The sequence below is a fragment of the Parasteatoda tepidariorum genome, chromosome 6 (genome assembly GCF_982258835.1).
Source record: "Parasteatoda tepidariorum strain Cologne lab strain chromosome 6, Ptep-v5.0, whole genome shotgun sequence".
In the NCBI taxonomy this organism is placed as follows: domain Eukaryota; kingdom Metazoa; phylum Arthropoda; class Arachnida; order Araneae; family Theridiidae; genus Parasteatoda; species Parasteatoda tepidariorum.
This window is the reverse complement of record NC_141760.1, coordinates 111,350,534-111,367,119: the sequence shown is the minus strand read 5'-3', so window position 1 is coordinate 111,367,119 and position 16,586 is coordinate 111,350,534. Positions and strand designations below refer to the sequence as shown.

The following is a 16,586-nucleotide window of genomic DNA, read 5'->3' as shown; positions in this document are numbered from 1 at the left end:
TCTGTTCATCGAATTCTATCTCTGATAAAATTCTGGTGAGGGAGTATTGTGGCGTAACTACCACTAAAATTATTAAACACTAATTTACTAGCATATAAGACATGCTAATTCGATTCAATCTTAAGGTACCTTTTGATTGATGAAAATTGGCATGGGCGATAACTACTCTCCCCACGCATTCCTTGAAACACATTATGCAATGTAAAAGGATGGGATTGGCTATGTAAAACATGTAAAAGGATGGGATTGGCTAAAGAGGCACGGGCTTCGATAGTGTACGCACTATAGATAGCGTATACGTACTAACTAATACGAGAGTACTAAAATGATATCACGTTCATGCTAATCAATGCCGTTGGAGTCATAAAGCTCTCTTCATATAAAATACCGTAGTATATGATCACCAGTTAAGCCGATTTTGAAAAGAATTACCATGTCTCATATACCATTATTAAATAAAAGAAACTTGAAATACAAAACAAAACTCATGTAGGCTGTGACATCGAGTCACTGACTTGCATTTTAGTAAATTTTATTCTTTCCTTTTCCCTGTTTTAGTCGGCGTTTTCTTTCATTTTTGCTATGTTATAAATCTACGCCACACCTGCTAGTCGCCAAGCAGCGAAGTAGATTTATAACATAGGAGCAAAAATGAAAGAAAACACCGAACTATAAAAGTGAAAAGGGTGAAAATTATTAAAATGCAAGTCAGTGACCTGATGCTACAGGCATTAATAGTTTCCTGTACCATACCTGTGACAAATTAATCTTCTTTCCAAAATGTAATAGAAACTATTAGAAATGCAAACTTCGTTGCTTCAAAACAATCCCCGATTTCAGCAATTATAGTTGTTAATCTAAAGTATGACTAAAGTCTAAAAAGTCAAAAAGTTAATTTGAATTTTTAATTTCTTTCACAAACACTGGAGAAAGACTGATTTTATCGACATATTTGACGCAGACAAAATATTTTTCGCAGAATAAATGCGATTCGAAACTTTATCTGCATTTTTAAGCATAAAATAGTTCATTAATTTAATGATATTTAGCTCCATTTCTTATGATATTTCTCTCTTTTGAGAGAATAGTTTGTCCTTTTTGAGACATTTTGCTGGGAAAACAGCAGTTTTTAAATTTAAAATATATTTAATTAGCTAGAGAAACGAAAGGTATAATAGCAGATGATAAAGCGAAGTAAGTGTCTGAAAAAGACGTCGATGATGTTCCTTTTCCTGCTTCCGCGCTGGAATTCTGCGTCCGAGGAGGTGGATCCAAGTGCAGACTCCTGGTGAACGAACTATACCTCTTGACCACTGAGCCCTCTTGGCTCACAATTTTATTCAAGTGTTCACATTTTAACTCAGAAAAACAGTTTAGATGGGAGAAGATATGATTCTTTACCTTTGTCAGATGTCTCGACAAGCAGTTCGTGAGATTCAGGACCTGATCCCACAGAATTGAAAGCTTTCACAACCACCGAGTATCGGGTGGCTTTTTGAAGTCTGGTCAGCCTGTAGTCAGCGTGGGTGGACCTTCCAGCCGGCACTGTGTGATAGGCAAACGGTTCCATAGATTGGTGACGCTTGTGGCCCACGTAATAACCCAACAACCGGCCGTTCCAATGTTCCCGCGGAGGGGCCTATCGGAATATATACATATATATTAAATCACAATAAATCAATACCAACAATTTTACCTTGACCCTAGTTGGGCTCAAAGTTGACCCAATGAACATGCACCAAGGAACCAATATTGGGATGTATAGATTCTTTAACATTGGTCCTATACAGTTGCAATATTGGGATGTATAGATTCTTTAATATTGGTCCTATACAGTTGCAATATTGGGATGTATAGATTCTTTAATATTGGTCATATACAGTTGCAATATTGGGATGTATAGATTCTTTAATATTGGTCATATACAGTTGCAATATTGGGATGTATAGATTCTTTAATATTGGCCCTATATAAGGGCAGTATTGAAATACCATGAGAACAAATGGAAAGTAACTGTGATTAAATACGTCAAAATTTTCCATAAAACAACCGAAACTTATATCGATGACCTTTCAGCTTTATTGATGTCACGTTTTCCCATCTTCTACAATCTACCGAAGTGTAAAGGCACTCTGTAACTAATGAAACCTTTTCAACTCGAAAAACAGTGCTAGTGTTTCATAATTTGATTGCTAAATGTTTTTAGACAAAAGAAAAAAGGCTTCAAAAATTATTACGTGTCATATCTAATAAAGCAAAGTGTTATGTTAGTGCGGTTATTTTAAACGAATTTTCCATCTTTTTTTTTTTTTTTTTTTGAAAGGTATTGCTTGGTCGAAAGATACCTCATTTAAGAAGTTTATTAAGAGCTAATAAACTCGAGAAAGTGAATCTGATAAATTCAACATAAAATCGAGCATTATCGAAGGAAGACTCTTAAGATTTGATTATGGTACCTGGTGGTGGTTCGTTCGCACGTCGGAACACACTGGTAGCAAAAACGGTGTTTCGCGACAAAAAAAAAAAAAAAAAAAAAAAAAAAAATTAAAACATTTATAAACAATGTTAGGAGATGCATTAAAATGTTTTTTTTTTAAAATAAAATGTATCAGTGTTCTTGATATATTTAAATAAAAAACGATTTATTTATTTTAAATTTTCCACAGCTTCATTATTTTTTTTTTTATCTGTGATGTAAATAAGCTATCTCATATTAAAGACAAGTTAAAAGGCTTCTTAAAAGAAAACAAAAAGCATAATTATTTTACTAATTTTTTTTAAGTTTCAGTCAAAAATTAAATTGGGCCGAAAATATTTGTGGCTTAGGTAAATTTCAGAGAGACAAAAACACATTAGTGATCATTGCTAAATTATAAACATTACGCTTGATAATATCCTTAGACGACTTTTAAAAATGAAGTGAACTAAATCATATTCCTTCCTTCCTTCCTCAATGGCACGACAGCCCCGGGTGGGCCCTGGCCTTCTCAATCAACTTCCTCCAGGCCTGTCTCTGCCTGGCAGTTGTCTTCCAGTTTGAGACTTTTAAGACTGAAAAGTCTCTTTCCACGCAGTCGGCCCATCTCAGCTTTGGTCGACCTCTGGGCCTTGATCCGATGGGCTGAGCCGAAAAGATTATGTTTGTCGGACGCTCTCTGTTCATCCGAATGATGTGACCAGCCCATTTAATTCTTTGAATTTTTACGTACTTGACAACTTCAGGCTCTCTAAGGGCCCGATAGAGTTGTGAGTTTGAACGTCTGTACCAAGTACCATCAACTTGTTTGCCCCCAAAAATGGATCTTAGGATCCGACGTTCGAAGATTCCCAAGGAATTCTCATCTTTCTGTGTTGTTGTCCAAGTTTCTGAGGCATATGTTAGGATAGGTCTGATCAAGCATTTATAAATTAACAGTTTAGTATCTCTTTTTAGTAGGTTTGAGTTTAAATATTTTTTTAATCCATAGAAACATTTACTTGCACTATTGATTCTTCTTTGTATTTCGGGTGCGATATTGCCATTAACGTTGACTTCAGAACCAAGATAAACAAAACTGTTTACTTTTTCAAACTTGTATTCACCAATTTGCAAGTGAGTTGTAGAATCAGTTATTTTGGTGCATTGCATGTACTTGGTTTTCTCCTGGTTAATAGTGAGATGCATTTTTTCTGCCTCTTTTTCCATGGATAGAAAGGCTTGCTTTAAGTCAGATTGTGTTCGAGCTATGATGTCAATGTCATCGGCAAAAGCGAAAATTTGGACAGACTTATGAAAGATATGTCCTCTGGTATTGATTCCTGAATCTCTGATAATTTTTTCTAATGCCAAATTGAAGAGTAGGCATGCCAAAGCATCGCCTTGCCTTACACCATTTTTTACCTCCATTGGTTCCGAGAAGTCATTTTGGATTTTAACTTTCTGCATGGTCTTACACAGTGTAAGTGTGGTGAGTCGTACAAGCTTGTCCGGGATATTGAATTCTCGCATAGCTTCAATGAGTCGCTTCCGGTTTACACTGTCGTAAGCAGTTTTGAAATCCACAAATAGGTGGTGGGTACCAATTCCAAATTCCCTGGTCTTTTCCAGAATCTGTCTTATGCAAAATATTTGGTCAGTTGTAGACCTGCCCCTCCTAAAGCCGCACTGGTATTCACCAATGATGTTTTCTACATAGGGGCTAAGTCTGTTAAATAGAATTTTTGAAAAGACTTTATATGCAGTGCAGAGCATGCTGATACCCCGGTAGTTTGAACATTCAAGAATGTCTCCTTTTTTGTGTATAAGACAAACAGTGCTGTGTTTCCATTCTTCCGGGAGTATCTCTTTTTCCCATACTGATGTTAGAATATTATGTATGGCCTTTAACCCATCTGGTCCTGAGTTTTTTAAGAATTCTGGTGATATCAAATCTGGGCCAGGAGCCTTGTTGTTCTTAAGTTTTTGAACTGCTTCTTCAACCTCAATCATTGAAAGAGGTGCTATACACTCTTGGTTAACGTTTGGTGAACAGGACTCTACTAAATCATATTACTCACAAATATTCCACCGCTATTGCACGTTTTCTTGTGTCACGTTATTTGTTTCTCTCCTTATTAAAAAAGTTACGGTTATGAAGTTTTTTTTTCCTTCTTTTTTTTTTTTAATCCTTGATCCTGCTTTTGCTAGGGTCCTGAACACTGGAGCCCAAACGGGGGGGGGGCATAGATTTTTTAAAGATCGTAATTGGGTATAATATAGCCTACGTCACAGGTTGTGTTATTCCTACTAAATTTAACCCATGAACGACATTTTCTGCGAGCCTAACTTCAAGCCACAAATAAACAAACGAAGTGTTTGATCGTTTAAATAGCTGCTCGCCAGATTTTATTGCATTATAAAGAAGAGTAATTGATATTCGATTTTTGATTAATAATTGATTTATGTGGATAGTGGCATAGAATTTAGCATTGCGTCATGGTAAATGTTATTCCTACTAAGTGGAAGTAGTTGTGTTTTTTTACTATTATACCCAATTGATACTTTCAAACTTTTTTAATGACTATTCGTAAAAAAATTGTGAGGCATAATTATATTTATACTATGGTAACGACATACTATCTTAAAAACTTAATTGTGCTTTAAAAAGTGTAAAACAGTGGTAGTGTGAACGATAAAACATCGAGTCGAAAAAAAAAGCAATAAACTATTATGTAAATTTTTTGCGATAGTGTTTCTTCGAATTCGAACTTAAATGTAAGCATGTTCATAATCGGCATCATAAGAGATGTTGCATAAAATAAAAGTTAATTGAGAAAAAAAGTAAATTGCTTATCCAGTGTAATCATTTGCGTTTCATTATCGTCAATAACATAGTTTTAAGTATTGTTGTCATCATTAACATCATTTCAGTTTAACAATCGACATTAATTGCTATCGTCATTATCATTAATGGCATTTTTTTCATCCTCAAGTCTAAGTTTTTAGAGGTGGCAAACGAAATATAAAGATTTTTTTCCCTTTGCACACAGTGAGAGTCAAAATTCTGGCGTCACGCCATTTTAGAAGAATTATTTTTAATAAAGAATATATGTAGAATATTAATTACACAGTATTTTAATATCAATAGTTGTTAATCTTTAATAACCTTTATATGAGGTTAACCGGGTTAAAATCCCAGCGATGACTGATCGATACGAATTGCGCATCTGGCTTGCACCGACCACAGTGCTGACGTAAAATATCCTCAGTGGTAGACGGATCATGGGTTCGAGTCCCCTTGCTGTCGGTCAAACCTAGGGAGGTGTTCGTGGTTTTCCTGTTTATGTAACGCAAATGCGAGTTAGTTCCATCAAAAAGTCTTCCAAATTTTTCCCAATACTTGATCCAGGAGTTCCCTTGTCTTCTGGATTGAGTTAATAATTACAAGACTGAGGAGTTGCACATGAGTAATCATAAGGAAAAAGGGGAAAAAAAGGAAGGAAAAAAAATGGTCGGCTGCTTAACGACGGTTATAAAATAAAATCTTTTATAATCCATAATAACATAATTTTTTGCTTGTTTGCAACATTTCGTTATAAATAATTATAAAAAATAAAACTAGTAGCGTATACATCGGTGTATAAGACTTTACTTCTACACCAGCGATAAAGTCGGACATTCGTTGATCGTGAAATATCGATCGTGCATTACAAGCAATAACATAGATGTAAATAATTCTGTATAAATTTATCCCTTTCAAAAACTATTTCTAATATGTACATTTTGCATTTTCTCTCAACACAATCGATTAATTTTGCATTTTTTTCTCATCAGAATCAATTAATTTTGTATCTTCTCTCATCACAATCAATTAATTTTGCATTTTTTTCTCATCCCCAATCAATTAATTTTGCATCTTCTCTTATCACAATCAATTAATTTTACATTTTGTCTCATCACATTTTCCTCACATATAAAGCTTTTTTTTAGAAACGATATTTTAAATTATGTTAAGAAAAGAATTAAGAATGAGAAAAATTTAAGATTCGAGAATATTTCATAAAATATGACAGTTTAAAACATTATAAAATTACAAATTTAAAGAACATCGTCTGTGACGGACTCAGTAACGTTATTAAATCTTTATTTTAAGGGAAATATCCAGAAAAAAAAAATAACGTGAAACATTTTTAAGTGGAGAAAATTTTGTAGACTTATTAATTCTCATTTATGTTTTTATTTATTTATTCTTATATTTTAGAAAGTTTTATATTTGTTTTTTTCAGCTGTCACATCCGACATGTCAGAAATTTGCTACCTCATAATCAAAAATAAGGAATCAACTTACACACCGAGATATACGGTAAATAATATAAATAATAGTAATTGTAAAAGTCTTTTAATTTTGCATTAGTTTCATAAATTAATAGTACTTCTTACAACACATGAGCAAAGGAAATTAATTTATCTTCGCATAAATGCAACTAATATTAAATAAAAATAGAAGTGTTTAATGAATGTGCATAAATACACAAAAATTTCTTTTTTCATTTCCATAACAGTTAGAGGAAGAAACACAAATTTCCTTCACGCCACATTCAAGTAAAGGGCGGATGTTATTTATTAGGGGTAGTGATTAGGCTTAGCGTGTTTGGCAATATTGGCGATGAATTCGGAGAATGCAGCCGACGATGGATGCAGCAGCAGATGTGAATGGAGTAGAGTGTGGTAACCCGGATGGAGCGTGAGTAAGGAGGAAAAAAATCAATAGAACACGTGAAGAGGGAAAAACCAGCTGTTCTTTCTTTCTCTCTTGAAAAGAGCAAGTGCTGCTGCGAGGGAAAGTAGTTCTCGCAGGTGATCCAGACAGTCGCAAGTGCTGCATATTTATTTATTTGTTTTTATTTAGAGAACTGGTTTTTAATTAGGTACAGTTAAAATATGAATATCAAAACACAGAATGAGTCGCATACTTTAGATAACAAATATTTAAATTTTAGCAATATTCCTTTTCGGTAACTTTTTATGTACCGTTAGAAAACTTACATTTTAAATGCTTTTTCAAGAAGATTGAATAATTATTTTGAATGACGCAACAACAGTTTTACGAGGAAGCGTTTTAAAATGACAAGATCGCAATTCACATTCATTAGTATACGAAATGAAGTGATGACGTAACGAAGAAAAATCATTTAGTTCATTCGAAGGAAATGTAAAATATTTCAGGAGTTTAATTTTTAAGCAGATTTTGCAGTGGCCTAAATAACAACCCCGCGGCGAAAGGGCGCACGATTAAAAAAACAAAACAAAACACTAATAGGGGAGCACAACCTGCGGCCCGCGGTAGCACCTGAACATATTAAAAAAACTATCATAATCTTTTAATAATCTTTTAAAACTATCTTAATCTTTTTTTTTTTTGGTACTTTTTTCTAAATTCCACCTTTTCATCACGATTATTAATTCATATTAAACTAATTTAAATTAAAATCGTTAAATTAATATAAATTAAAATAAATTGAATGATTATAAGTTCCCAAATTTTTCTTCGCAGTGTTCTTGTCTCATTTTATAATTTAAAAAAAATTGTCTTAAGTCTAAGATAGAGCACATTTATAATTCTTGCAGGGGGGCGTAACTAAGTTTGTGTAAGTGACTGAGATTTTGCATATATATATATATATATATATATATATATATATATATATATATATATATATATATATATATATATATATGGATATTTTGGACAGATATATTTATACGTTTTGATCTATTTTGTATTATAAGTTATATAATCATCATAGTCTTATTATTTATTAATATAGATCTTAGACTTAATACAATTCTTCCTCAAACATGTCATTTATAATATTTTATAATAATATTTTCAAAATAATATTTTTTAATCTATTTAAATATGTTAAGAGTGTTATTTTGTCTTGTTCTTTGTCAATAAATTATTACTGTGTACACTTTGTCAATAAATTATTACTTTTTTTTTGGACTTCGCCATTTTGGTATAAATGATATCTTACTCCCTCGTCTTTGAGTCAAAATTAGTTTATAGAATTTACGTTGAATTTTTTTCTGAAGGTAATTCAAAAGCATAAAGTTTCGTCTTTTATAACTGAGAGCATATATTATTTATTTTTTAAAGGTATTTTTTAAGTAGAATTAAATGGAACAATTTGATTGGCATAAAAAAGATCGATTAGAAATTGGAAGATACATTGTGTAGAACGAGTGAGATAAAGAACCCTTCATTTGAAAAGAAAATTTATTTTTAGAAGAATTTTATTTTGTTTTATATTCAGAAAATTTATTTTTAGAACGTCGAAATAGTTGTCTAGAAATATAATAACAAATTAAAATGCAATGGAAGTATCAAAAATTCAAGTTTTACATTGCTAAGAGATTTGCAACCAAAATTCATTTCATAGCAATTAATAACTAATAAGAGAAGTAATCGATTGCATTAGGAAAAAGTTTCAGGATGTGACTAAACATGCCTGGAAAAATTATTAAATTAAACCTCATTTTATAAATTTTATTATTGCTTTTTTTTATTAGTTTTGCTATTTATGAACTAAATCATATAAATGTTTTATAGATATAAAAGAAATGTATAAAAAGTCACACAAATAAAAATCTATGAAATACACACAAATCAAAAGCAATAGTAAATAATTAAAAAAACACAAATAATTATAAATAAATAAACAAATGAAAACTAATAAATATTCCTAAAACATAGAATCTGATAAGTTAATATAAAATGCTCAATTTTAACAATGGAAATACTTAACCCTTTCGACTTTTGCTGCATTAAAATTTAAGTATGAAAAGCAGCTAATGTTAATGCTGACATATTAAAATAAGTATAGTATAAAGTTTTCCTGGAAATCTCCTGGGACAATATATCCCAATCATCTTGAATATTGTAAAAATACCTATACATTGCGTGGGAATAAATAATGGAAATAATATAAGTGCATCAAAGTATTTGTTCTGCAAAAATTGGGATCTGTTTATTTGTGAAGGAATAAAGTTTAATCTTTGAGACGTATATGTCCCATTCGGGTTGAAAGGGTTAACCTCCATTAATAGTGTGAACACAAAGTCATTTTTTAATTTCCCTCTTATTCTTGATTAATGAAAATTATAATTGAAATTAATAAATAACAAAATATTAAAATCGTTATTATATGGGATGTATGAGACAATAATTGAAAGAAAGTAAAAATGATTGCAATTCAATCACGTGTTCAATGCAACATATAATCTCACCTTCCACGTCACTGAGACGCTGGTCGGTCCGGTTGCAATAACTGTGACGTCAGTTGGGGGTGCCGAAGGGGCTGCAATAAAATATACCCATTGAGTAATAATAATTATTATACTAAAAGATATATATTCAAATAGTACATCATCACAATATAGGAAATATTTGTGATAAGGTATTAAGAACAAATACAATTGTAAGAAATCTTTTTTAGGTAATCTGATATCACTATAGATTTTGATTGTATTGGATAAAAAATAAGAAGCTGTCACGTTAATAAGGCGTCATAATAAGGTGTCACGGTAATAAGGTGTCACTGTAGATCGGATTTCTCACATATGTGGTAAATAAAATAATGGAAACACTTCTTTAACAATACATTCTTTCATATTTTTCAAGTTATACTTAAAGAATCATTTTATAACTTCAGAAGTGTTTATATCAAGTGATGATTTCTCATACTTATCAATGAAGTTTAAAGCTTTTAGAGGTTTTAGGGACCGACAGTAAATTACAAACGGAAAATAGTGTTTTTGGACACCCTATGCGAAAAAACGTAGCAATAAATTTGTAACTTGTAACAATTATTTTGGTTATTATATGATATCATTGTACGAAATTTCGTCAGCCTAGCTTAAAGGTTTATGGAGATATGGACAGTTTTTTTTTTTTTAAAAAAACTAACTTTTTTATCTTACGTTTTTTTTTGCTGTAACTTTGAAAACATTCAATAAAATTTAATAAAATTTGTACAGCATTTTAAAATTATATTGGTTTAAAATTTGAGAAAAATTCGTTTAAAATTACGCAAGATATGGGTAATTAAATCAGTTCTTTCATACTGCGCATGAGCGGGGAAAAATAAGAAAATTATTTTTCTTTCAAGCAATTTTCTAAGTAGTTTTTTTACTTTTTAAGAGAAACTCAAAATGATAAGGGGTTATCTAAAAACATTATTTTGTATCATGAGACAAAATTAAACAACAAATGGTAATGCCTTACAATAAACTTTAGCAGATCACCGAAGTCAAGCATCACTGGCTGCGATCAGTGTGCGGGTGGGTGACCACTTGGATCAGTAGGGACCGAGGGTGTGCGATATTGGTCCTCGTTAAACTGTGCTACCATAAAGTGCTCGACTTCACGTGCAGGTCGTTGGGCTACCGAAGCGGGGGTGCCATCCCCTCTGCAGAGGATCAAAATTGTGATGGCATGTCTTCGGATCATCCTCAGGGATGTCGCCAATAGCCCATTGTGCAGCTCTAGTGCGACGTAAATGAACTACAACAACTACAATAAACTTTATAAACCAATGCTAGTGCCATTTTTTATAAATCTTATTTAATAGTACAAAATAAAATTTGTGGGAAACCCCATATCATCCTTATTTCATATCCCATTTAATCTTGATTTACGAAATTTTGTGCAATTATTGCATATAATAAACAAAATAATCGCTACACGTTGCAAATTTATTGCTACATTTTTTGGCACAGAATGTATAAATATATATATTGCGGAATGAAAACAGGATTGTTCAGTGATTTTTATTTCAAATAAACAATTTCGTTTTATTGAAAGCACAGTACCTGATAAACTGCACATTATAATGTAGGTAAAATATATACAATTTATCAATTTAAAGTTTTCGATACTTTTTTTTTGTTGACAAAATGATAAATTATTTGTTTTCAATTATCAAAACACAAACATTTATAAGCTGAAAATAACAATCTATAACTACATTCGCTTTTGGTAAACAGCGTCATTTCTTTTTTATATCACTTTGATAAGATGATGGTTGAAATCAGACGAAAAAAAAAAAATGCGATTTTCAAGAAGGTCACTCAGAGTTGCTGTTTCATAACTATAGAAAAATATTAATAAACATACTCGGCGATAGCGCTACCTGATTACAAAATAACCTTTATCGATCAATGAATGTAGCGTAAATTAAATAAATAAATAACAAATAAACACTATTATACCAAGTTTAAGTTTTTTCTTTAAGTTATAGTTTTTTAAGAAATTGTTAAGATTTCAGTTTGTTTAAGTATTTTTAAAAATTTTTCGAAATTAAATATATTTCAAGATACGAGCAAAAACGTAAAATGTCAAAATAACCCTCATCATCATCATCATAGTTGGCCAGACAACCCAATGTGGGCCAATGCCTTCTTCTGAAGATTTCTTCACAACGATTTCCGATTTATCTTTGATCCGATAAGAATCCGAATTATCTTTATTAGTTAATCCTAACAAAATAACCCTAAAAACATCGAAATGCAGATCCCTCTACGGACGAAACTAAGGAAATCTGACTTGTCCTCCAAATTGTGCCCCACGTTTTGAAGGCCAGTAAAATCTAAATCTGTGAAGTGGAAAAAAAAGGAATGCAAACGCATAGACAATACCCTTTTTGTTTAACTTCTCAACTTAATGTATACGTAATTAAATAGCATATTTATATTCTAATTAATTACTAGTAACTATTCATTTAGTTAGTCACTCACTAATGTCCCGCTTTCTAGAAAGCATTCTGAAACTAACATTACAATTCACGTATATTCCATTATTTTGCAGTTTTGGGTAATCAAGATTGTTTGTCAAAATCTGTTCATGAGATAAAAAGTTATTTTATATCATTTTGCTCAACGTCTTTAACCATGATCGTACGTAAATTTTAATTAGTTCGGATAAAAGAAGGATATGAAAGACCTTCTTCCTCCGTTCGTAATTTGAAGGGTTCTGAAGATTCTCCTCTTCCGACGTCGTTCTCTGCGACCACCCTCAACAGGTAGGTGGTACCTGGCTGCAGATCTCCCAGAAGAACGGTTGTCTGGGTGGGTGGTACACTCCGTTCCTGAAGTCTATGCGAAGCCCCTAAACAAACATATACATATATATATATAGGCCAATAAAGAAAAAACAGAAAAAAGAAGAAAATTAATAAGTTTTATTTACTGCGCAAAAGCTGCAAGTATATAAAACTCATTAAACAAGTTTAAAAATTTATATATATATATATATATATATATATATATATATATTTATATAAATTGCAATACGATTACATTCAGTAATCAAGGAGAACGTTTTTTTATGAGGTCTACAAGTACTTTAACTGTAAGGTAATATGCGAACATCATGCACTGGGTTCTTTAAAACTTCCATCGCAGCAATGGCGTGCTATTGTCTGTGTCATTACGTATCTTCTGCCCTGAAGGTTTCCTCAAAACGTTTAAGTAGAAACAAAAAGCAGATTTCTTTGAAACTTGTTTTTTTTACTTCAAAATATAACAATCAATTGCAATCCATAACGAAATTCGCTGATACAACAATAAAGCATAGGGGATATTCCTGGAAGACGAGTTATCTCGTTCTTTGCGATGAAAGAGTTAAAAGAAGCCTTGTATTATTGTTAACCTTATTGTTTACCAAGTATTAAAAGCACTGCCGGAATTTTATGAGGTTAATAATAATAACAAGGCACTTTAAAAAAAAAAGAAGAAAGTTATGCTTAAACTTTTATTACTTTTTGTTTTGTTAAACTTTTGTTGATAATTCTGTGTTAAAACAAAAAAATCAAACGCCTCTTTGAAGATAAGCGAAATTTTTTTTTGTTGGTTTCGTGACATGAGTGAAATGACGGACATACAGATTTTAAACAAATCAGTAATACATTGTTATTAATATGCATAACTCACAAACAAAAAGTCTCCAGCATTACAGTAGGAAAAAAGTTTTTTCAACTTTACAAACTTTATTATACCAAATTCCAATTTAGTTCAATATATAACTAAATTATAACACATCACATAGGTCACCTTTATGTAGTATTGATATAAAGATTAGTCAAAATTGAATAATTCAATTAACAAGGGGAGAAGTTGATTCCTTATTCCTTCAATTTTAACCATTAAATTTGATTTGATCTGAAATAAAAAAAGGAACAAAGTCTGCCATGCAGGTACATACGACATACATGTTCGTAAACTGTTTACCATCAGGGATAAATAAATCACAGTAATTTGATCGTTTCAGTCACGAACAAGCTGAGTACGCAATGGAGTGTTTTCCCATTTTACTTCGAAAATGTGGAGTATTTATTAAGCTCTTCACGAGGCAGGCACTCACACAACGAATAAGGGGGTCGTGGAATTAAGACCCCATTATTTTGTGATTGACGGCATGTTGGTGGAAATGCGGTCAGTTCTCTGCACTGGCCGCTTTTACTTCTAAGAAACAGTTTGGACCCATCGATCGAAAGCTGGATGAGCTTCACGCCAATTCCAATGATAGAATGCAACGACAGCTCAGTACTTTAAGGGGACGCTATAGAGCAGGAAAAACTATTCATTGCAAATTACGCTTCACCTCCATAACTAATTTATAATTTAAATCATAAAAAAACTCAGTTAAGATAAATCTAGAGTACGCCATGAAGATTCTATTGCTAAAAAAAATTTCAAAATATCAAAATACAAACAAATTATTGGATGAGATTTTTCCTCATTACGTAACCCTAAATTATTGTCAAGTAATTTGTTATCACTTTATTTTGAAATTTTCTTTTCAGTATTTGAAATTTCATGGCTTATATAAGGTTTGTCTGAAGGGCAATTCCATATGTGACGGAATGACAGTTTGACTTGTAAAATAACAATTAATTGAAGTTTCTATGTATCGAATTTCAAAGAAATTTTTTTTTCTCTCATACATATCATTATTATTGGCATAATGCGCTTCATAAACTAAAAAAGGAGGATTTTCTATCTCTTTGAATTTCAATTTTACGAACTTTTTATTTGCGTGACGGAATGGCATATTGGCAACCAAACTTTTGGCATGCCTCTTAGAACTGGTAGTTTCTGCGAATTTTGCAGCTATTATTTTTCTGAACTATTTTATACTTTTAGTATAATGTGTAAGCAATGTAAAATGTGAATTTGGAAAATTAACCTCAGGTTGGCTAGCAGTTATTAACATCTATTTGCTGTGACGGAATGACAAAAAGTTTAGTAGAAGAAAGCCTTCATTTAAAAAATATTTTATTAATATGTAAATGATAAACAGAATGTAACAAATAAACAAGATTAATATTTATGTAAGAATTAGTAAAAATTTCAACATTTTGAAAATTAGGTTGTCTCTGAAGAGGTTTTATATCTAACTTGCCAATGTCACATCTTATCTTCGTTCTCAGGAAATTTATGCATTATTAAGACGTGTGACGGAATGACGTAAAAGAAGTTACTTTTATTTTATATACTAAACTTAAAATGTTTACATTTTGTTCTATATGCATATTTTTATCAAAAAATTGCAAAAGAAAGATACATTTCTTTTATTTTAAAAGTATTTTTCAAGAAAACAATTTGAGCACAAATGTGAACAGTTCACTTGTCAGCCATGTGATTACTTTAGAATGCTGCCAGATTCAAAAAAATTAAAGTTATCAAAAATGAAACGGCAATATGTAGACTTTGGCTATTTTTGAATATATTTTTAAAATTAAAATAAGCAATTCATAAAAAAAAATTTCACTTAAAAGTTGACACTTCCGTGGAATTGCCCTGAACTCAATTTTTCTATGCTTTAAATTTTCAATTACTTATGAAGGTAAAAGAGGATTTGCAATGAAAAGTTACTCTGGTGGCATGGCGTCCTTTAAACCACTGTGTCATGACGGCATCAAGTATGTTACAAAATCGCTAATGTAACCACACTGAATGAGTCATTACGTTCTTGATTTCGATCAAAGACAAGAATATACTTGTAATTTCTTGATTTAAATGTCAGTCAAAGATTGAAAGAAAAAAAGTTACCTTCGATATCTTTCCAGTAGTGGACGATATATTGTGTGATGGGACTGTTGCCATCAAAGGGGGCTGACCAAGAGACGGTGGCCGCTCTGCTCCATACGTCTCCAACTTTCACTGAGACAGGTCGCTCCGGTGGTTCTGCGAATACAAAGAGACATTCTGAGTACACTTATTTTCTAAAGCACCATCTTTGATTTTACAAATTGTTTTCTTTAAAAAATGTCGGATATAAAAAAAAATAGGAGAAATGGCCTATAATAATTTTTAGAACTTCCTCATCCTTTTTTTCCTTCTAAGAAAAATATTACGTGGCTAGTCAGTTTTGATGCGTAATTCAAGCTATTTGTGCTGAGCGCATAGGCGTAGCGTGGGGGGAAGCACACTTTTTCTTTCCTGTTCGTCTATTTTAAGTTTTATACATAAATTTTTTTTAAATATGCATACATTTTATTTTATTTTATAACCGTCGCCGAACAGCCGACCTAATTTTTGGGTTTACGACTACTAATGTTCAACTCTGTAGCCACGTAATTTTGAACCGAAACCCGAAGGGAACTACTGGATCAAGTATAGTGAGAAATTTGCCTTCGTGGAGGACGTTTTCGATAGAACTAATTTGCTTTTGCGTTACATAGAGAGGAAAACCACGAAAGCCTCCCACGAACAGCTTCATGGCAAGGGGATTCTAACCCATGATCCGTCTTCCACTGATAATATTTTACGTCCGAACTGTGGCCGGTGAGAGCCGTGGGCATATATATATATATACATACAATGCACTCCCGATTATCCGGGTTAATCACCGGGACAGGTCGCACGGACAATCGAAAAACACGGATAATCCGAAAACTTCTTTTTATTAAAGAAAAAATCAATACCAGTACAAAAAATATAAAAATTACTGACACTTGAACGTTGTATAGCATCAAATTAGGAATTTTCCTTTTGACGTTTACTGCTTAAAATTTTTTTTAATGCGACTTTGCCGTATATTGACACATATTTTACAAACCGCAGT

At 31.9% G+C, this 16,586-nt stretch overlaps 1 protein-coding gene across 1 annotated transcript in view; it reads right to left on the bottom strand.

Annotated features, from left to right (window-relative positions):
• Positions 1-16,586, bottom strand: part of LOC107444895 (cell adhesion molecule Dscam1) — a 42,915-nt gene that overhangs the window by 13,594 nt on the left and 12,735 nt on the right. The window contains exons 8-11 of the mRNA XM_016059165.4: positions 15,572-15,706; positions 12,462-12,626; positions 9,749-9,819; positions 1,402-1,639 (exon numbers count right to left, since the gene is read on the bottom strand). Of these exons, the coding sequence (XP_015914651.2) occupies positions 1,402-1,639; positions 9,749-9,819; positions 12,462-12,626; positions 15,572-15,706 (609 nt within the window). The remainder of the gene's footprint in view (positions 1-1,401; positions 1,640-9,748; positions 9,820-12,461; positions 12,627-15,571; positions 15,707-16,586) is intronic.